The sequence below is a fragment of the Polypterus senegalus genome, chromosome 3 (assembly GCF_016835505.1).
Source record: "Polypterus senegalus isolate Bchr_013 chromosome 3, ASM1683550v1, whole genome shotgun sequence".
NCBI classification, from domain to species: domain Eukaryota; kingdom Metazoa; phylum Chordata; class Cladistia; order Polypteriformes; family Polypteridae; genus Polypterus; species Polypterus senegalus.
The window spans coordinates 117278573-117302117 of NC_053156.1; the positions used below are offsets into that span (position 1 = coordinate 117278573).

Consider the following 23545-nt stretch of genomic DNA (forward strand, 5'->3'; position numbering starts at 1 on the left):
AATCAGTAACAAATTAGGCAAGGAAAGAAGGAAGTAGACAATAACAGGGTTAAAATATGTGCCATACCTGTCTTTTTGTGGACCAGTACAAAATGTCTACAGACCTTCACTAAGCAGAACCAGTGTACTGATGGAAATGTTTCCATGCACTCCCAGCTAGACTTGCAGATGCCGGAGTGACTACCTATTCAAACAGCCAGTGACAGCAAGTTACTTTCTACAAGTGTAAACAGTCTGCTGGTGGTTCATTAACTTGTACTAGGGATCTGTTTGCCATCAGTAGCGGATGTTGGAGGTAAAGGAGAGGACAATATGCAAAATATAAACGTTGGTGTCAAGGCAAAATAAAAACACTAAAACTAGTTGCCCAGAATGTTTCTTTATTTTAAGATAGACAGATTCACAAATTTACAAATGCTTGTAGTTAAATTAACCTCAGACTTGTTTCCCTATATGTGAAGTAACTAGAGTATTGGGAAAAAACCCACTTGAACATAATGGGAGTGCAAATTCCATACAAATGAATGTGTAGGAAACTGAATTTGGGCCTCTGTTGCTGACAGGGCCCAGTGCTGTCCACTGTGTCACCATGACACCCTGGCCTGAAGTAGCTGTTTTCAATTTGCATAACAAATAATTAGGATCTTTTAATTGCTGCATCATTTCTGTATTGGAAGAGACTGGTAGATGTTGTCAAAAATTCAGTTTCAAATAAATGTATGCACTTGGTTAGGAAAAATGTTTCATTCTGTGTTATTTTCTGTTAGGGAAGAGATTTTAGTAAGGTGCAGTGGGGAAGAGTATTGTGCCTTTAATTTTGGTTTCTTGTTCTTGCATGCTTTTCTGTATGTTGGTGAGGTTCCATGAACCAAGTTTAAGTTCTTCAAAAATATGTAGGACACAATGGACTAGAGATGTTTTATAAAGGTAAAATGGATTGGATATTTATGACTATAGAGCACAAGATGAATTTCATTTAGGTAACCCTTAGTTTAGGTACTGCAAAAATGCATCAGTTAATCATGTATTCTTCTGTATTCCTTCATCTCTGTGCAGTGTGACATATTAAGACTATGCTGTTAAAAGTACTTATGAATATGAAGTACTGACAGGTCTTACGCAGAACCATGTAATAGCAATATAAATATATTTCACATAAGCTACTTCTGATCATTCCCAACTGAATTTATTTTAGTAGGCCACGTTGCACAGTTGAATAAGAACTTTACTAATACTTTGTAATTGTTAAAAACCCCAAAAGAAACCTTTGTTAAAGTCTTGTTACTTAAGAGTAAATTACTTAGTAGTATTACTAATGTTAATGAAGTGTTACCTTAATTTATTAATATATGAGAGTTCTATATTTTATTGAAGGCACATTTTCAGAGTAGTACCATTGATGTTAGAGTGGATATACAAAATCTACACACTCTTGCCAAAATGGCAGGTTTTGTGTGATAAGAAATGAAACCAAGAGAAATCTGTCAGAACTTATTTCACCTTTATTGCAAAATTGCAATCTATACAAAGATGGTGATAACAAATCAGAAACTGTTTAGTGAAAAAAGGAACTTTTTTTAACTGTAAGTTTCACAACAAATTTATATAATGTATTAAGAGTGGAAATTTAGCAGTAAAATATTACAAATATTTTAAAATATCATAGTGAATTTAATTCTTTCTTTCTTTGCATTTATATAGTGCTTTTCTCACTATTCAAAACACTCAGCAACTGCAGGTTAAGGGCCTTGCTCAAGGGCCCAACAGAGCATAGTCCCTTTTGCCATTTACGGGATTCGAAGTGCAGATTCCTAGCCACTATCTCACTTTGTAGGGGAAGGGTTTATCCAAAAACAAAAATTGGATGGTATTGCCTGCTTTGGATAATATTGCCCATTTTAAAGCAAGATGGCCCATTATTTGCATAGTTTTAATTTAAGTGGAAATCTTTTAGTAAGCAAATGCTGTAGTTGAGTATCTAGCATTCTGGACTTGGAACTTCAAGATGGCTTGTTTAGTTTTGATTAAGTAAGTGCCTTAATCGGCTTTTGACTTTGGTTGACATCACATTCCACTTTTTAAAACACTCAAATAATTTAAAGTAAAATTGAGGATTGATGAAAAATTATTTAAAGAAAATGAAAAATCATTAATTTTAATAGTAATTTGGCTTTTCTGACTCAGAAGAAATACTTTTAATGTCATACAATCCCTATGTTCACCTATTTTCCATGTGTTAATGAAATTCAGCTTTAGGGGTCAAAATCTCTCCCATCACCATTGCATACAAGACAGGAACTACTAGCCAAGGTGCCATTTTAGTGCAGGACATACATACTGTGCCAGTTTAAAGTCAGTAACAAACCTAATTTCCATATCCACAGAATGCAAGAGTTAAACTTGAAGTACCCAGTGAGAAATAAACACAGAATTAGGGAGAAAGCACAAATTCCACAAAGACTGTGCCTAGGAGAGGGGCTACAATATGCAACACTGATCTACAGCACAGCAAATGCTGTAAAATGACAATTCTTCATAGCAGTTTTTTGGCGAATTTTCATAAAAACAATATGATGGAGCACTCATTTCATCTGGTAACTGAATTGTGTCAATTCAAGACCAAAGATGTCAGATTTCAGTTAACAACTTATCCGTAACTTGTTAGGGATACGAACTTAACATCTTCACATTAAGTATTGTCTACACAAATCTGATGAATATGTCCAAGTGTGTTTATTTTATACTAGATTATGGTATGTTGTGGAAACATTATTACAGTTTGTTGCACCTTTTCTTATATTTTCTTACATGAGTATACCTGAATCAAATTTCAAGAAGCTGATATTATTATGACAATACAACTATTTAAATTACTAACATGTATAAAGTTATAAGTTATAGTATTAGCAGAAATAACTTGAAAGAAATTTCAGTAAAATGATTAGGCTGAGCAGAATAAATTGAAAAAAAAAAAATAGAACAGGAAAAAAATTTAAAATACTGTAGCATTAAACTTGATTATGCATTTTCTCTCATCATGTATTCCATAGTTCTCTGACTTTACAGTCCAGTATCTAATCAAATTTGGGAAATGTGCAGCTTTATTACTTTAAAATCAACCTGAATTATGAGTTTTAGCATTAAATTTTCATTTTCTTTTAAATGAAAGCATTACATTTGGTGCAGGAAATGACAGACAATCTCTGTTTTTACTTATCTAGTACTGCTTTAAATATTTTTACTAATAAAAAATAAGTGGCTCACTTAGAAATCGCAACAAGGGAATTAACTTGTTAATTAGCTGTCATGTTTCATCTTAATGTTTCTGCAGCCCTTCAAAGACCGATGTGAGTGGTTCTACGAGCACCTTCTAGCAGGCCAGCCAGACTCTGACATGGTACACAGGCCTGTCAATGAAAATGACATCCTTCTTGTTAACCGAGGTACTGATTAAAACTCCTATTCAAGCACCTTATTAATTGATTGTTCCAATGCTCATAAAGGCTACACTGATTTAATTATTGAAGAATAAAATAAAAAATACTTTTACTAAGCCAGTTAATTACTTGAAAGTATGCCAGTGCATGAATAAAATAGATTTTGCAAAGAGTTTCGAGCTTAACGGATCGTTTTCTGTATATAGGGCAACAATTACTTATAGACAAATGTGAGCAAGAGTTTTTAGGTATCTTAAAATGGCAATAAATTATTTGGCCCTTTCACTTTTCATTGTGTATTTCATACAGTTTTCTAGTTATCAGAACAAAAAAAAAAAACTAGAGTGTTAAAGTGAAAGGAAATTTCTGCAGATCCTTAAGAATTACAATTATTTATCCTTTTACTATGACATACCTAAATTGTCACTGGTACTACCAGTTGTCTTTACATACAAGCTGGACATTTAACTATCTGGGCTCTACTTATGTGTAATTAGGGTATTTTAATGTACAAGGTGAGATTTATTTACAAATGAGTAAACTTGTGTCTTCATGTTATAAATATTTTACAGTAGTCTATAAACCTTTCTGATCTAAATGTGGTTTTGTCTATGAATTTACTAAACAAACAACTTTAGCTGTTGTAGAGGCTCTCTATGCTGAACACCACCTCAAGGTAATTTATGGATACATTAAAAAATTGTTTATATACTGCACATTTTTATACTTGCAGTACAAGCAGATTAATTTACTTGCTCAGGGTTACACAGTAGGCCAGCTGCATAAGATGAAACTGCACCCTTTTGGATTAGTGTCTAGTTTCACAGTAATAACACTATTATGACAAATACAAATTTTATCATTTAGTCAGTCAGTAGAAGTTTATAATTATACACTAATTACCTGTGTAATACCTGATTTCATTTCAGGGTAGTCCTTGGTGAAATATCTAGTTATTTTTGATCTGTTAACAGAATACTGTGATTGTTTGCAGAATGCATCTTTAATTTCTTATGTTAAAGGAAATGAGAAAAAAATTGAATTTGTTGAATTAGTGACTTATTAGATTATTCAAGGCAAGCTGAAATGAAAAGGAGGGCATGGCTACCTCAGGGAGCAGCATGATGCCTTCCTGAATTTACAACTTTTAGGCATTTTGTATGCAGTTAGTAATGCTGTTTTCAATGCTGTCTCCTCACCAACTATCCAACTTGAGCTGACCCTCTAATGTACTCATTTCTAATCATGTACATCCTCATTACACCCAATGCAAATCTTAACATCTTTAATTATGCCACCTCAAGCTCTGTCTCCTGTTTTTTTGTTCATTGCCACTGTCTACAAACCATATAACATAGCTGGTCTTACTGCCATCCTGTAGACCTTCCCTTTCACTCTTGCTGATACCTGTCTGTCAGAAATCACTCTAACACTCTTCTCCACCCACTCGACCCTTCCTGCACTCTCTTCCACACTCCCTGTTGCTCTGTACTGTTGATCCCAAGTAATTAAACTTCTACACCTATGGCATCTCTGCTCCCTGCATCCCCACCATTCCTCTGACCTCTCTCTCATTCACACACATGTTAGAAAATGTTTTAATTTTGTTTAAATAGCCTCTTTCATACAGTACCTATTAACACCTCCCATTGCTTCCATTGGCTGTAATAGTTCTTGGAAATCTATTGTTAGCATTGTACTTCTAATAAGAGAGGGGGTGGAGGTTGGGAGATTGGGACCCAAGTGCAGCTGTACAACAGGTGAAATCTCAGCACCACAGTGAACAGCGTGAGTTTTTTTATGATGGCTGGAGTGCCAATCCTGCATCAGGGGCTGAGAATCGATTCAAAAAATGAATTAGTTGCATAAGTGTATGTAATTAATTGCATCTAACATTAAAAGATGTAATTATAAAATGAATACATAAATCATGAAGTAAATACACACTGAATCACAAATTTAAGGTGGAATCAATGCAAAGGAATTAAAAGAAAATGAATGGCATAGTTTAAACTTGAAAAAATGCTACTTGATCAAGTACAACTTGAATTTGAATGCATTCCTAAAAGATAAGTTAAAAAGAACGCAATAAGAAAACAAGGTGTGTATTAATTGTCAAATTGGCATAGCATATGAAACATTGACCTGTCAAAGAAAGAAATGATCAAAACAACTGTTAACTTTGAATGCACTGCTAAAGACTGATTTAATTGAAAGAGTATATTTCTCTTAATTGGGCATACAGTACATTAAAACTTGTGTTAAAACTCTGCAATACAATCTTCAATTGTTCATCACATTCAACAATTGAAAATTATACTCTACACAAGAGCCGTCTTTGAGAGCGTCAATCTCCAAGCTGCACTTTTTGCCGCACCATGTTCTGCTCATTCGGATACTTTAGCACATCTAAGAGATTTAATACTTTTTTGATTTGTAGAACAGTGGTGTGCCTTGAGATTTTTTGGGTTACAAAAGGTGTGCCACCACAGAACAACAGTTGTAAAACACTGTTCTACCTACGCCTTTGCTGCTGGCATGCTAAAAAAAATGTCTGTATCTGGCCCTGGATGCAACAGTGTTTTTAATGCATTAAATGGGCCACATTAATCACAAAAAATTAACATGTTAACTTTCCCAGCCCTAATATTTACACTTGTAAAAGTAGGTGTTTGTTACATAAAACCTTAGATATAGATCCAGTATTGTTATTCAAAAAAGATTGCAAAAGCTGACTAAGCTTGTTGCTCCTATGTTATGGTACCTGCAAGACTTGAAGACTGAGGTCATTTTCCTGCATAACATCTATCCATCCATTCACTGTCTTCACCAGCTGAATTTAGTTTAAGACTAAAGTTGCAATGCATAAAGTATTTTTCTTAATTTGTTCTTGATAGAGGTAACAGATTTTTGTGTTCTGATTGATTTGTGTTACCGTTATCTACTTAGTTCTTAATATCTGCATATGTGTAAGATATTTGTTTATGTGAGTATGCAGGAGGGAAGCAGTGTTGCATAGATTTTTGACTTCAAACCATGAGGCTGAGGGTTCCACTACTGCAATTGTGTGACCATGAGCAAGTCAAACCAATTGTATCTCAAAAGTTGTAAATTGCCATGGATAATAGCGTCAGGCAAGTGATAATAATAAATAACAGTGTTACTGTCTCCTTTGTCAGCCCCTGACTTATTTATCTTACTGACAGTGTGTGTGTAAATGCAGATGTACAGTATATTTGTTATTGTATGATTATGGTACAAACAAGTAAACATACCTTTACACAAGGTACTGATTCTTGGAATTAAATATTACATCATTTAAAGTCTTTCTCAAGATCAGTGCCCCTCTCAGTCTTGTCCGCAAAATTTTAGTTAATCTATTTTTTATATTTTCTTTGCAAATGATGCTAAGGAATAAATTGTTTTGGATAGTCAGTGCATGTTTCTGTATTAGCTTTTTGTATTAGCCATTCTGCACAATGAAAGCTAATCAGTTTTGCTCAAATAAAATAATCTCTGCGCAATGAAAGTTAATCACTTTTGATCAAATAAAATGATTTTACATTTCTATGAGAACCAGTAATGTGTGAGTGAAATAGATATTTAACTCACATGCCTTGAAAAAGATTTTTTTTAATACTAGATGTCATAGTACCATGCTGTGTTGCGCCTAGGGCTGATCTTTTGACACATGGGATTCCATGTAATAGAAATGTTATATATATTATTATAAATTAATTAATTTATTATAAATAATAGTTATTCTTAAATAACCAGCTATCACACTGTTTTAAAACTGATAGATCTAGGAAATTTAGTTATCAATAAGTATATTCTTAAGGGAGTGTAACTGAAATATGGTTTCTTGGTGCGGCATGGTTTTTATACGAGCATTAAGTAAACTCAGATCCTTCATCTGGATTTTACTTCTAAACCTTATTACCGTGGAATGGTCAAGCATTTTTTTTTCACACTGATGTTAGGTTCTGCACAGCCCCATTGCCATAATCATTATGATTGTAGTTCACCCAGCATAATCATGCTTAGATCTATGTGTGTGCAATGTAATATGCTGTAATATTATAGGTGGAAAGAGGAATAATACTGACATTTTTTGTCTTATTTATTCCTTGAAATTTGGTTTATAACTATTATATTTTTATACTTGCTAAGGATAAAAAAAAGATATTAAACCATACTGTAACTGTCCATGATTAATAGTTTCTACAAAAAATGGAAAATAGCTAAACCATTTAGAAATTTAAGACATTTTATAAGTGACAGATAATTATTTAAAGTTATATGCAGTTTCATCACAATCACCAAACATATCAAATAAAGTATGCATTTTCCCACCTCTTATTTTAGAAAATGTTAGCTTTTTCTATGAACATCCTGATGTTGGGTGTCAGTTTGTTTATATGTTGCAATTTTTTAAAGTTCACAACAGTATACAAACAAATGAGTAACATATTGTTGACTTTAAAACGCTCCGGATTAATCAGTCCAGAAGAAATAGTTTAGAAGCATAAATGACACACATTTTAGATACTATAACTGGTGTTCTGCCTCTCATAATTTTTTTTTATCATTTATCTCTTTAAGAAAGCCAGTTCATGTTCTTTTGTCTTATTTTTCAATGCAATTGTGTAATGAAGAGGGGTATGGTTTAAGAAGACAGGTGAATGTGTTGTTTAATCTGACAAAACTGTCAAAGGACAACAGTTGAAGCAATTAAGGGAAAAAGTGTCTGCAGGAAAATATTTAGAAGTGGGAAATGTCAATTTTCATTTTGGAATTAAACCATTATTTTTTAGTTTGATTTTGCAATTTTTTGGTTTACAGAGTTAAAAAAAAAAGACTAAAACTTCTCCTAGAAAGAACAATTTGGAAAGTTGCAGCTATCCAAAAAGAAATTGATTTAAAAAATGACATCTTTAAGATAGACAACATGCAGTATTTAAATGATGATTTTCTTTTTTTAATATTAAAATTACATGTGGTATTACTATATTTTTAATGCTGATAAACACCAGTCTTCAATGGTGACCTTACAGGTTGTTAGACTGTTAAACAGTCAATTATAAGAACAAATAGTGTAACATAACAAACGGGGAGTATATACAGTATATGTACTGTATGCAGTAATGTTATAAAGTAAGCACACCCTATGAAATGTTTTTATATTTTTTAGCATATGTGGACATATTAAGACTTAATCTAACAATGTCAGTAGGTAAAGATGGTAAAATATAGCAAACATCATGCTACATTTACATTTTTTAGTTAATTATATTATTTAAAATAAACGTAAGTGCAAATTTTACATGTGGAAAAAGTAAGTAGGCCCCTACATTTATCACTACCTTAAATGCCTAAAATTAGTATCAGGTGCATCACATCAGGTTCAAATGATTAGAACATCCAGGAAGTGATCTAATTAAGGGAAGGATCCTTAAAGAATGCTGTGGAGTGCTCTTGGGAATCTTTTGTCAGCCTTTCAATTGCTCTCTTAAAGAGTACAGAGTGCCAAAGCTTTGGAAGAGCTCTGAATTCTTCCCAAATCCAAAAAATAACTACCAAATTGAATTAAATGATTATCATCCAGTGGCCCTTACCTCACTCATAGTAAAATGTCTGGAGCAACGTGTTTTTGTGTGCCTTATTTTAAAGTGTGGCTCCTCTTTGGATCCATTGTAGTCCGCATATAAACAGAAATGTGCAATGGAGGATATACACATTTGAAAAAAACACAATTATAGGTGAGAATAGTGTTTATTTACTTTACATCAGCCTTTAACTGCATGAAGCCTGATATCCTCTGCAACAAATGACAGTTGCAGGTGGACATGTATCTTACCCTAAGGATTATGGAGAGCAGAACACCTGATTCTGAAAGAAAACTCTAAGAATCCCACAACTTCATCACAGGACCTACAGGTAGGTCTTTCCATTGTTGATGTCAAAGTGCATGAGTCTACAATTAGAAAGAGTGCAAATTATATTACAGAAATCTAAAATTAGATCTCTGTCTAAAAAGAACATCAAGGCAAGACTAAAGTTTTCCAATTAACACCTTGGCAAAGACCGGGGACCTCATGTATAAACAGTGTGTACGCACAAAAATGTTGCATACACCCGTTTCCACGGTCACATCGCAATATATAAAAACTAAACTTATTGTAAAGCCACACACATTCTTAGACCAGGTCAAACCATTGCATATGCACATTTTCAACTTAGTTTTGCAAAGCAGAGTTATTGTTCCTGTGTGGTTTCCCTTTATTTTTTATATTCACATTCCTGATGCAGCCTTTTCAAATACACTGAAATTAACCAATTTTTAGTTTAAGGCATCTGATTGAAATCAACCTGTAACAATATAATGATGCACAGAATGGCCAAACTATTCTGAATTCCATAGCTGCTTTAGCATTGTTAAATCTCAGTGCACCCTCAGCCATGCGCACAGTCTATTTGAATTTCTCCCAAATGGCAAACGCTTCAGAGCCTTTCCTGTAGGGACCTCGCGGTTCAGAAACAGTTTCATCTCAAGAGCTGTAAACGCACTCAGTCAATTCATCAAGTTCTCCTGGTAGAACTGTTTGAACTTATAAGTAAGATAATAAGTACCTCACTGTAAACTTTGCACTACAGTCATAATATTGCACAACCTCACAACCTGTGCCACTTATACTTTCATTTTTTTTATTATATTATTATTATTATTTTATCATTTTATAGGAAAATAAGTTTATGGAGTATTTGCATATTGAATCTCATTGTACCATATAATAACAATAAAGGAATTCAATTCGGTTCAATGAAAAGGAGCGCATATTTACATATGGTGACGACTGTCTTCTAAGTCGATTAAGATTTCCAAGTGTTATCTTTTTGGAGCTCTTGTCAGTGTCAATTTATTTATATAGCACATTTAAAACAAAATAGGAATGTTATGGCCAAAGTGCTTTACAAAAATAGAATAAAGGAAACAAGCAAATAATATGAATAAAACAGAAATAAAATATAAGAACATAAATAAAATACATAATAAATAGAAGTCATGTTTTATAATCACAATGAGGGAACAATCAGTATTACTGAAGGTCACGGAATGCAAATGAATAGAAATTAGTCTTTAATCTTGTTCAGTTGTAGATGACCCTTTTATGTGATGAGGTAAAGAGTTCCACAGGCGAGGAGCAGCAGCTGCAAAAACCCTATCCCCCTTGTTTTTACATTTGGTTCAAGGGACAACAAGAGACAACTGACCGGAAGATCTAAGCACTCTGGATGACTGGTGTAAAGCACACAATTCAGATAAATAGGCAGGAGCAAGTCCATGTAAAGATTTAAAAACAAGCAACAAGATTTTAAAATCAATTCGAAAACTGATAGGCAGCTAGTGTAAAGAAGCTAAAATAGGAGAAACGGAGTCATACTTTCTTGCTCCAACCAGAAAGTGAGCGGCAGCATTCTGGACCTACTGTAACCTTTGTATCAGGGATTTGTTAATCCCAGAATACAGCGAGTTGCAGTAATCGAGGCGAGAAAAAATAAAAGCATGAGTAGCTTTCTCAAGATCCCTAAGAGATAAAAAAGACTTGATTTTACCTAATAGATAAAGCTTGAAAAAGCAACTCTTGACTACAGAATTAACTTGTTTCTCAAAAGAGAGGTTACTGTCAATGATAACACCTAGACTGCGGACGTGAGGTTTGCAAAAGACAGAAAGAGCCGAGAAGTCCAAGACCAATTTGGGCTTTAGCTGATGGACCCACTATAAGCACCTCAGTTTTATTTTGATTCAGATCAAGAAAATCATTAGCCATCCAGGGTCAGAAAGACAGCTTTGGAGTTTATTGCAGAGTTGCAGACAGGAATATGAACCTGAGTATCATCAGCATAGCAGGGAAAAGAAATGTTAAATTTCCTAAAAATAGCACCAATAGGATGAAGATATATAGAGAATAAAATAGGACCCAAAATAGATCCCTGAGGGACACCATATTTAAGGGGAGCAGTAGATGAAAAAGAGGAATTTAAAGTAACTGAAAAGTGTCCACCAGTTAAATAAGACCTGAACCAGTTAAGAGCAGCCCCTTTAAGCCCAACAAGATGTTCAAGCCGCATCAGCAATATCTCATGGTTAATATTGTCAACGGCAGCGGACAGGTCAAGAAGGACAAGGACTGCAGCACCACCTGAGTAATTAATAATAGAGATGGCGTTAAAAACTTCCAGGAGAGCCGTTTCAACACCATGTTAACGCCTAAAGCCAGATTGGTAGATCTCAAATAAATTATTGGAGTTAAGGTGATCGACCAATTGATTATAAATAATTCTTTCTAGAATTTTGGCCAGAAATGGCAGTTGGGAAATTGGGTGAAAATTGGCTAAAACTCCAGGATCTAATTCTGCCTTTTTTATAAGGGGACTGACTGCAGTATGTTTAAAAAATGATGGCACAACCCCCGCACTTATAGAATCATTGATAATGGATAGAAAGGATGGGCCTAAAACATCAAAGGCGTCCATTAAGAGGCGTGGTGGTACTATGTCGAGGGGGCTGGGAGCTGGTTTAAGGGTGTCAATAGTACTTTTTAATTGTTAAAGTGAGATTATATCAAAGGATTCTAAGACAATGTCATGATTAACAGTAGGAAGTTTATAGCCAGTTTGAACAATGCCACAGCGGATAGTATCAATTTTGTTAACAAAGAATGATAGAAACTGCTCACATGAATAAACAGTGCTATTTAATCCCATCACAGATTGAGGGTGAATGGCCGCATTAATTGAATTAAATAAGACCCTAGGATTCTTAGAATGACGGGATACTAAATTGGCAAATAAATCTTGTTTAGTTTTCTTAATTGCAGTCTGGAAATTGAAAAGAGAAGTCCTAAAAATCTGCTTAGAGACAATCAGTCCATCTTTTTTCCAACGCCGTTCAGCAGTTCGACAGGTGCGCCGCAGCGATCGCGTAGTTTCATTTAGCCAGGGAGCTAAATATTGATAATGAATAGTAATGAAATAATGAAAAATAATAATGAATTGATATTCATTTTAAAGATGAAATGCAGTAAAGTATGTATATTACATTACACATATACATTTTTAACTTCATTTAAATAATGTATACTGCTAATAATTAAACGTGTGGATACGGTGGACAGCGGTAGCAATAAGCTGGTGCTTTTTACAGGGATTGTTCCTGCCTCACACTCCATGCTTGCTGGGACTGGTGCAACCCTGGATGGATAGATGGATGGAATAATTAAACGTACTATGGAGATACAGTAATCCCTCGCTATATCGCGCTTCGACTTTCGCGGATTCACTCTATTGCGGATTTTAAATGTAAGCACATCTAAATATATATCACGGATTTTTCGCTGGTTCGCTGATTTCTGCGGACAATGGGTCTTTTAATTTATGGTACACGCTTCCTCAGTTTGTTTGCCCTGTTGATTTCATACAAGGGACGCTATTGGCGGATGGCTTAGAAGCTACCCAATCAGAGCATGTATTACATATTAACTAAAACTCCTCAATGCTATAAGATATGCTTCCCGCGCGTAGCTTGATTGTTTGCTTGTCTCTATCTCACCCTCTCTGACATTCTCTGCGCCTGACGGAGGGGCTGTGAGCAGAGGTGCTGTTTGCACAGAAGCTGTTTGCCTAGTGGATACAGACGCACCTCTAAGAAATTACGCTTTATCGCGGTGCTTACAGAAGCACACTTATTGATTTTTTTGATGGTTTGCTTTAATCTCGCTCTTTCTGACGTTCTCTGCGCCTGACGGAGGAGATGTGAGCAGAGGGACTGTTTGCTTAGAAGATACTGACGCTCCTCTAAAAAATGCCGCGGCAAACTTAAAAGCACAAGTATTGATTTTTTGATTGTTTGCTTTTCTTTGCAGGCGCTCTCTCTCTCTCTCTCTCTGAAATTCTCTGCTCCTGAAGAGAAGATCTATTTCCATTCTTTTAATTGTGAGAAAGAACTGTCATCTCTGTCTAGTCATGGAGCACAGTTTTAACTTTTGACTAAAGGGTGTTATTTCATTTCTAGAGTGCTCTAATAATGTTAACAGTGTGGGAGAGTTTACAAGGGCTTAAAATATATAAAAATAACTACACAAACATATGGTTTCTACTTCGCGGATTTTCATCTATCGCGGGGGGTTCTTGAACGCAACCCCTGCGATCGAGGAGGGATTACTGTATTTCAATGTTCCTTAAAAGTTTTAAAGAATCTGTGTTCCAAGGTTAGAGATGGCTTGACATTTATTAATCCGTGATTCATTTCTTTTGAGACAAAGTAGCTTTGGTACTGTACGTTTTTGCTGGCATGTTGGAAAGGTAATTAGATAAATCCTCAGTGTTTCATATGGCCTGCACTATTTATTGTAACAGCACTTTCTGTTGCAGAGCACAGCCAGATACTCTTGAATGTTAGTGGAGGGGTATTGATGCATCAGGAGGGATCTGCTGTAACAACCAATGAAGTTGTGGAGCATTGTGATTGCATATGTATACGAGGTTGATTAGCATGCTTCACGTATGGATGTTTCTGGGGGGCATTGGAGGTGATTGTGATTTATAAATATTAAATTGCATAGAACTGTGTGTACTGCAGCTTTCCTTTTTTTTTTTTTTTTGCTGTATACAATATCCGTTTTTTTGGGCTGTGCATATTTTTATGTTCAGATCAATGCAAAATTTTATAAATGAGGTCCCTGAAATGGCCTTCCGAGTTCAAATCTGAAACCATTTGGGAATCAGTAGCTGGTCTTGAAAAGGCCCTTAACTCGTGATTCACACGCAGCCAGTGAGAGCTTGAGCAGGTTTCCAAAGAACAGAGGAAAACTGCTGTGTCCAAAACTGAGCAATGTGCAAAACTGATAGAGACGTATCTACACAGACTCATGACTTGAAGTGTTTCAGAAGATGCAACTACTAAATACTGACTTGAAGGAGGTGAATACTTTCACAATCAATTATGTGTTTTATATTTGTAATACATTTAGACAACTTTATAGTGATCTGTTTTCACTTTGACATTAAAGAGTCTTTTTTTTATTAAGCCATAATTTAATCCACTGTTATTCAATGTTGTATAACAACATCTAAAAACTTACAAGGGGTAAATACTTTTTATAGGCACTGTAAGTCATGGCATGGTAGCGACACTTTTATTTGAACTTAATGTTGAAATCTGGTCAGACCTTGGGTCATCTCTGAGAAACATCCTGCCCCAATGGAATGATGCATCTCATTTCTTGACAGTGGCACATGAAGGAACTGATCTTGGTATATATTGATTAAGGAAGAATAAATCCCTGGGTGCTTATTGATCTCTAGAAATTCAGTGATAGCCCAGTTCTTTTGACATCTATTTTGATAGAGCTCTGAAAAAGGAAACAGAAACCAAAAATACCAGGAGCTGTTAATTCACACAAGAGTCATTTTGGTGAATTGCAAAATTGGCACCATAGAAAACTCTTTCAGGGTTATACTCAAATCTTTTTTGTCACTCCTTGTATATGTGGTACATATAGATAATAGAAGAAAATTAATCATAAGAAGGATCATATACAAGAGTTGCATGCTGGATTAGAAGCCTTTTAAGTAGTCTGATAGTACCCTGCATCATTTAACATGAAGACTTAAAACCGGCAGAAGTTCTCCACAAACACAGTGTCTCTGTTAACACTGTAGTGATTTATTTTTACTTTGCTAAACCTTATTTTAAATCTTAAATATAAATTGGCTTCACTCTTTATGATTTGAGCAAACAGTGTACAAGTGCATTAATGTAAAGATGGCTATTTTTTTCTTGTCTAAAATATTTTACAATGATGTGAGAATATCAATCTTCGTGTTTTTGCAGAATCCATTTTTCGTAGCAGCTGTGAAGTTGTGTCTAAATCAAGTAATGAGAAGCTGAAGCAAGGAATTGCAGTGCGTTTCCATGGAGAAGAAGGAATGGTGCGTACTAAATAAAAAAAAAAGACAGCAAAGGTTGACACACAGCAAATGTACAAGAGACAAAATTATAGGCATACATTTGTGAAAGAGCTGCAAATTCTCTAATAGTTTAGAAAGTTCACATTTCTTCCACAACAGCTGTCTTAATTATGTCCTCAAGGAGTGTATGAAAAAAATGAAGCACAGCTGTCTTAGCCAATTTGTCAAAAACCATTCAGTTTTTCCTTGTAAGGTTGGTAGTTTGATCTTCACCTTCTTAAAGCAGTCACCATGAATAATATAAAGTATTCTTGTCTTTTTCATATGGTCAGTCTTAGTAATTGTGGGTATTAATGAATCAGGGTTTATACAGGGAATGATCAAAAAATGTGTTTGTCATTTTAGCAGAATAGAAGTAACCTTATCCAGAAAGCTATTCAGCATTAACAGAAGGGTTATTATCTTTTATTTAAATGTAAAAATTTAATTCATAAATGTAAATGTATGTTTTACTCTTCTGCCTTGTATATAATTAAAATGCATGTTACCCGGTCCTTTCATAGAATAATAGTGTAGCATAGTAATATCTTTAATTATTTTTTGATAGCTTATTGGTTGAGAAGGGCATTTTATGGCACAGAAACTCTGGATTACAATAGTGAAAGCTGTTCTGTGACTTCTTCTATGGACAGCATACTTCAATACAAAGAATAATTATATTCACTAATATCAGTTAACTTATTTTCTCTGTATGATACATTTTATCAGTACTTCAGTGTTAGTTGCTTCTGGAGCTCATTCATGTAAGTGGACAAAACATAAGCACTTTTATTGTCGATTTTAGCTAAATAAAAGACAAGAGGGTTTTCTTTATTATGACTTTGCATAACATAATTATAATTTTTAATCTTAAAAGTTGTCTTTTTTGGATTTAAAAATTATGCATTTTAATCTCTGATTTTTGGATTGATGTATGGAATAGTAAGAGACAGTGGGGGGTAATCTGCACCGGTAGTACTGTTTTCTTAAAGATGTAATTGAGTAATTCAAATGTCAGCTGGCACTTCAGATAATTACAGTAATTTACATGTGCTTATTCCCTAAGAGATGTAAAAATTCTGCATTTTTATTGTTGTACAGTCTGTTAAAGTACTTTAAAGCAAGTTAGCCTTTTCTGTGATAAACCTCTTAATGTGGCTTTTTAAAGTTAGTTTCACAATAATTTAAAGTTTTTATGTCTGTCAAATTGAATGATGTTGGTAGATTTTAATTACATAACAGTAATTTTAGATTCATCACCTGCAAATGGTTTAATTCCTTTCATCGCACTTTATGCTTATGGGTTCCCTCATTGCAGTATACACTATTGCAAACACAGTATAGTTTAATTAAAGCACAAATGTACACAAAAATAATTTACTTATATACATACAGATATATGTATACTTCCATCCATTCATTATTCAACCCGCTATATCCGAACTGCAGGGTCACGGGGGTCTGCTGGAGCTAATCCCAGCCAACACAGGGCGCAAGGCAGGAAATAAACCCTGGGCAGGGCACTAGCCCATCGCAGGGCGCATACACACACACACACACCCCCCAAGCACACACTAGGGACAATTTAGGATTGCCAGTGCACCTATCCTGCATGTATTTGTACTGTGGGAGGAAACCGGAGTACCCGGAGGAAACCCACGCAGACACGGGGAGAACATACTAACTCCACGCAGGGAGGACCCGGGAAGCGAACCCAGGTCCCCTAACTGCGAGGCAGCAGCACTACCCAGTGCGCCGCTGTGCCATCCTATATGTATACTTATTTTCTTTAATTCTAATGGATATTTTAATGCTGTAAATCAAAAGTTCTACACAGCTGTCTTATCTAGCCTCTACTGAGGATCCTTGCAATATGCCATGTTACACTCAAACAATGATCATAGCAACAAAATACCACAACGGCGTGGCATTGGCCTGAACTCTGGCGATGACACAGGCACTTTAAGATTTCATTTGAAGATAAAGAGAAATAGCTTAGCTCTAAATAGTAGTGATATGAAGTTCCACTGCAGGATACCGATAAGGAATGGAAAAGGAAATGTATTCTATAGTAAAACATCAATCAAAACAATGGACACAATTATTTTAAAAAATAAACAGCCATAGCAGCAGCAGCTATAATGATTGTATGCTATACTAAAGTAATGACTTCTCAGCCTTGATTTAAACGTTGAAACCAATTAGCCCTCACAGAAATTAGTAGTTAGGTCATTAATGGGTACCTAAATTTCAAGTGGATTCAGCCAAGCTAAAATGTAAGCTTTTTTCAAATAGTTTTGTCATTAATAATGCTTTACTATATGCAAAATTACCATCTACTAAAATATTCTTTTTTTCATTTTAAAACCAAAGCATTTTACTCATTCTTTGTTTCACTTAATTAAAGCAATTTTATTAATACAGTATAATCAATGATCTATATAAGTATTTTTTAGTGAAAAGCTATCTGGTTTATCCAGCATTTCTTGGATAAGAACCTGGAATGGTAAAATGTAATTTTAAATTAAATGTTTCAAGTTGTATTACCATGTTATACATCTTACATTTACCTTATACCTTTTGTTAGTATTGAAAACCTTATTTATATACAGTATAGTATTTTTGGCTTTTCTTTCTGATGCAAAGAACCTCAAATTATAATAAAAAAATCCCAGAGACAGTATGGACCCACCCAGGGGGCATGCGGCCATCAAAAACATTGTGAGGAATAATCGATTAAAGAAAAATGTATTTATTTATTTATGTATTTATTTTCCTTTTTATTAAATTTATTACAATCAATACAAATCAATAAAGTTTTTACAAAAAGAAAAATTGAGTTAAGAACAAATCGATCCCCACCCCGAGAGAGAAAGCAAGCCAAACGACGTGAAATTTAAGACCTGTAAACATACCTAAATTAATAAATTCTCTGTGCTTTATGAGCTTATTTTAAAATATTACTGATTGGATCCTGCCATGTTTTGAAAAAAGTCTGTACGGATCCTCTAACTGAGTATTTGTTTTTTCCAATTTCAAATAGTATAACACATCAGTTTCCCACTGACTTAAAAGAGGAGAGTTTGGGTTCTTCCAGTTTATCAGAATATATCTGTGTGCCAAAAGTGTAGTGAATGCAATCACAATTTGTTTGTCTTTCTCCACCTTAAACCCTCTGGAAGAACCCCAAACACAGCTGTTAATGGGTTAGGGGGATTGTGAGTCCAAGGCTGTCTGAAAGGTAATTAAAATTTTCGTCCAGAATGATGTTAATTTGATGCAGGCCCAGAACATGTGACCCAGTGAGGCTGGAACTAGTTTGCAGCATGTGCTGGCTGAATCATGCCCTGGAAACATTTTGGAGAGTTTTAGTCGAGACAGATGTGGTCGATATATAATTTTGAGTTGTATAATTGTATGCTTTGCGCATATGGAGCTCAAGTGAATTCTCTGCATTGCTACTTTCCACTCCTTTTCTGATATATTAATTGAGAGATCTTTTTCCCAGTGTCCTCTTGGATCTTTGAAAGGGAGGGATTGTAAAATGATTTTATATATTGTAGAGATGGAGTCTAAGTCCTTGAGATTGAGCAATATTTTTTCCAGCATGGATTTGGGTGCACGATAATGAAAATCTGGAGGGTTCTGTTTAACAAAGTTCCTGATTTGAAGATAGTGAAAGAGATGTGTAGTTGGAATATTAAATTTGGAATGTAATTGTTCATAGGATGCAAAGACGTCTATATAAAGATTCCAAATTTTTTTCCAGATATTAAAAACTGCATATGTTTGTGAAGGTTGAAAGAGGTGGTTCTCTTGCAGAGGTGCCACAGATAGAAGCTTCTCCGTCTTAAAATGCTTTCTACATTGGTTCCAGATTCTAAGTGAGTGGAGCACAATTGGGTTATTAGTATATTGCCGATAACGTGTGTTTATTGGAGCACAGAGCAAGGAATACAAAGAAGTACTGCAGGATTTTACTTCTATTGAGGACCAAGCCTGTGTATGTTCTTCTATTTGTGTCCAGGTTCTTATCTCCTGTATATTTGCTGCCCAGTAATAAAACTGGAAGTTAGGTAGAGCCATGCCGCCTTCTGCCTTTTGTCTTTGTAGGGTCTCTCTTTGGATGCGTGGATGTTTTGAATTCCAAATAAATGAGGTTATTGTTGAATCTAATTGCATTAAGAATGATTTATTAATGTATATTGGAATGTTTTGAAATAAAAAAGGAGCTTAGGAAGAATATTCATCTTAACAGTGTTAATTCTTCCAGCTAGTGTGAGATGAAGGGTTGACCATCTATCCAAGTCTTGCTTGATTTTTTCCATGCAGATGGCAAAATTTTGTTGATAAAGAGCTTTATGCTTACCCCTGGGTATTTAAACTGTTCTGCAATGATAAAAGGTAGGGTATCTAATCTAATATTATATGCTTGAGAATTCACTGGAAAGAGTACACTTTTATTCAGATTAATTCTGAGACCAGAGATCTTTTGAAATTCTGTGAGTGCTGCTAAGACTGCAGGCACAGAATTTTCTGGGTCCGATATATACAGTACCATATCATCTGCATATAATGAAATTTTCTGTTCCAGTCCTTCTCTGCTAATCCCCTTTATCTGATCAGTATTTCGACAATGTATTGCCAGTGGTTCAATGGCAATTTCAAACAGCAGCGGTGACAAGGGGCATCCTTGTCTAGTACCACGTTCTAGTTTAAAGTAGTCTGAGCAAATGTTGTTGATGCAAACTGAAGCTTCTGGGTTAGTATACAGTAATTTAATCCATGCACAAATGTTCGGGCCAAACCCAAACTTCTCCAATGTAGTAAAAAGGTATTTCCATTCAATCATGCTGAATGCTTTTTCTGCATCCAATGATAATAGTATTTCTGGGGTGTTTGATTTAGTTGGTGAGTATATTACATTAAACAGGGTCGAAGATTTGAAGATAAGTGTTGGCCCCTAATAAATCCAGTTTGGTCTTGTGATATTACCGAGGGAGCACTTTCTCCATCCTTCTAGCTATGATTTTAGAGAGTATTTTAACATCGTTATTCAGAAGTGAAATTGGTCTGTATGATGCACATTGTAATAAGTCCTTATTTTGTTTTGGAAAATGGTGATTAGTGCTTGGCGAAAGGTTTGAGGAAGAGATTGGTTATCTCTGGCTTCTGTAAATGTTGCTAATAGGAGAGGAGCTAACTGAGTGGAAAACTTCTTGTAAAATTCTGCAGGGTAGCCATCAGGGCCTGCTGCTTTCCCGCCTTGGAGTGACTTTATAGCATCTAGTAATTCTGATAATGCCAGAGGTTTCTCAAGTTCCTCCGCACTAAAAGTGTCTATTTGTGGTATTTGTAATGTATCCAGAAATGCATTAGATTGTGTATTGTCTTCTTTAAACTCAGTAGTATAGAGTGGAACCTCGGTTCACGAACGTCCCGGTTCACGTACAACTCGGTTCACGACCAAAAAGATCGCCAAACTTTTGCCTCGGTTCACAACCACACACTCGGTATACGAACAAGCCAGTTTCCCTTGCCTTTCTGAGCTGAGCTGAAAGAGAGAGAGAAAGAGAGAAAGAGAGAGCAAGAGCAAGCGAGCACATGCCTGCTAGGGAGGGGGAGGAGGAGATTGCTTCACGTGTTTGCTGAACAAGCCAGTTTCCCTTGCCTCCTCAGCTGAGAGAGAGAGAGAGCAAGAGCGAGCGAGCACGTGCCTGCTGGGAAGGGGGAGGAGGAGATTGCTGCACATGTTTGCCTGCCTATCTGTAGGCTGTAGTGCAAGCGAAACCATCCCCCTCCCCCCACAGGCAGCCTGAGAGAGAAAGAGAGCTGCCATGCTTTTTCATTTAAGCAAAGCCACTCCTTGTTCATTGTTTTCAATAAGACGTGCACTCTGTGCTCTACAGTATTTCGTGTGCTTTTGCAGTTAACTATGGCTTCTAAGCAAGTGGAGAGTGGTCAGAAGAAAGTTTTGAAGAAAATTGAAATCGAAGTAAAGAAAGAAATTACAAAAGGTGGAAAATCTGTTTACCAGTTTACTCATTTACCAATCGGAGAACCCTCATGCTTTCAAGCAGCATAATGTAAACAAAGCCAGACTGCCAGTAATGTGGAGGGTCACAAGAACTTTCTTTTTGGAATGGCTGCATGAGGCTTTCACTCCCACCAGCTAAACAGCTAAAAGCACCAGAAACCCAAGAAATCACAAGAGAGAAAACACCTGAAGAAAAACACTTCATGCCAGAACTCGTTTCATGCAAGGTTAGTTTTCTTGGTGGTTTTTGTATTACAGATTTTTCAAAAGTAAATTTTTTAGTTCATAATGCGATTTGTTGCAATGTTATTTTTCTCTTTTTTCAAATGTTCGCTTTTTTCCTTGTGCTTAAAACTCATGAAAGGTTTACAGATGGAGTTTTTCATAGAGCGATTAGGTGCGATGTTACATTTCTCTTTTTTCAAATGTTCGCTTTTTTCCTTGTGTTTAAAACTCATTGAAAATTGTTTACATGGAGGACTTCATCGTGTGATTTGTTGCAATGTTACTTTTTTGGTTGCTTGTGAGTTGGTTTTTAAATGAAGTTCGGATTTGTGCGATGTTTTTTTTTCTGCTGTGCGTAAAACTCATTTTAAAAACATTGTTTACAGCGATCAGGCTTTAGGTTTAATAGCGTGATCTCCTGCAATCTTACTTTTTTGTTTGTTTGTGAGTTGGTTTTTGCAAGCGCTTCGGATTTTTTTTCTGCTGTGCTTAAAAGTCATTTTAAAAAAATGCTGCGCGAGCACGTGCTACAGAGAGATTAGAGAGCGCGGGCAGCTGACAGCGAAGGGATTGTGGGGACGGATAGGTGTGTGTGTGTGTGTGTGTTTGTGCGCTCGCGCTACACAGAGAGAGAGCGCGTGAGCCAGCCTGCTCCTGTAGCTGAGGTAGGGAGGGGCTTTGGTGGTGTGTGTGCTCCAGAGAGAGAGCGCGAGCGAGCCAGCTCTTATAGCTCATCAGGGAGCCTGGGTGTTTTGTGTCAGTGTTATTCAATGTTTTTACATTAGTTTACTATTACACTGTGAATTCTATGGTGTAATTAACTATATTTGTGCTTAATCTTTACATATTTTTACATATTTACATACAGTTTGTACGGTCTGGAACGGATTAATTGTATTTACATACAATCCTATGGGGGAAACTGCTTTGGTTCACGACCAACTCGGTTTATGACCAAAGTTCTGGAACGAATTATGGTCGTGAACCGAGGTTTCACTGTATAAGGATTTATAGTAGTCTCTGAAAGTGTGCATTATATTTTTGTGGTCGACGATTTTAACTCCGTTCGCGTTGGTGATTACTGAGTTGCGTTGCACACTTCTTGCTTGTGAATTTGTTGGGCTAAAAGCTTATTAGCTTTCTCTCCATGTTCATAGTAATGATGTCTGAATTTATAAATTAGTTGTTCAATTTCTTTAGTTGCCAAGAGGTTTAATTCTGAATGTAGAGCCTGCCTTTTCCTATGTAGAGTCTCGCTTGGTAGTCTGGCATGTTCTTCATCTATTGTAGTTATTTCGCTTTTTATCTCTGCTACTTTCTTGGCTTCGAATTTATTTCTATGGGAAAGATATGAGATAATCTGCCCTCTTAAGAAGGCCTTAAGAGTTTCCCAGAGTATTCCTGCAGAGATCTCAGAGGATGTATTTGTCTCTAGAAAGAATTTGATTTGTTTGGATATAAATTCCGTACAATTCTCGTCTGCTAATAGAAGCGGGTTGAGATGCCATCTGCGGGGTGAGTGTATGGGGCTTAGTAGTTGTAGCTCCAAGATCATAGGTGCATGGTCAAAAATAACAATAGCATCGTATTCGCAAGATTTAATCATAGGCAAGAAGTTATTGTCTATAAAGAAGTAATCAATCCTTGAGTAGCAATAATGTACTGGTGAGTAGAAAGAATATGTTCTTGAATTTGGGTTTAAAAACCTCCAGGGGTCTGATAAGTTGTGATCAGTTATAAACTTTGTAATTATCTTTGCGGTGTTAGATGCTGTTCCCCCTGTGGAAGAAGTACTATCTAAAACTGGATTTAGAACACACGTAAAGTCCCC

At 35.6% G+C, this 23545-nt stretch overlaps 1 protein-coding gene across 2 annotated transcripts in view; it reads left to right on the forward strand.

Annotated features, from left to right (window-relative positions):
- hace1 (HECT domain and ankyrin repeat containing E3 ubiquitin protein ligase 1) overlaps positions 1 to 23545 on the forward strand; it is a 134195-nt gene that overhangs the window by 53425 nt on the left and 57225 nt on the right. For both annotated transcript variants that reach the window (XM_039747856.1, XM_039747857.1), the window contains exons 15-16: positions 3332 to 3443; positions 15337 to 15434. In XM_039747856.1, the coding sequence (XP_039603790.1) occupies positions 3332 to 3443; positions 15337 to 15434 (210 nt within the window). The remainder of the gene's footprint in view (positions 1 to 3331; positions 3444 to 15336; positions 15435 to 23545) is intronic.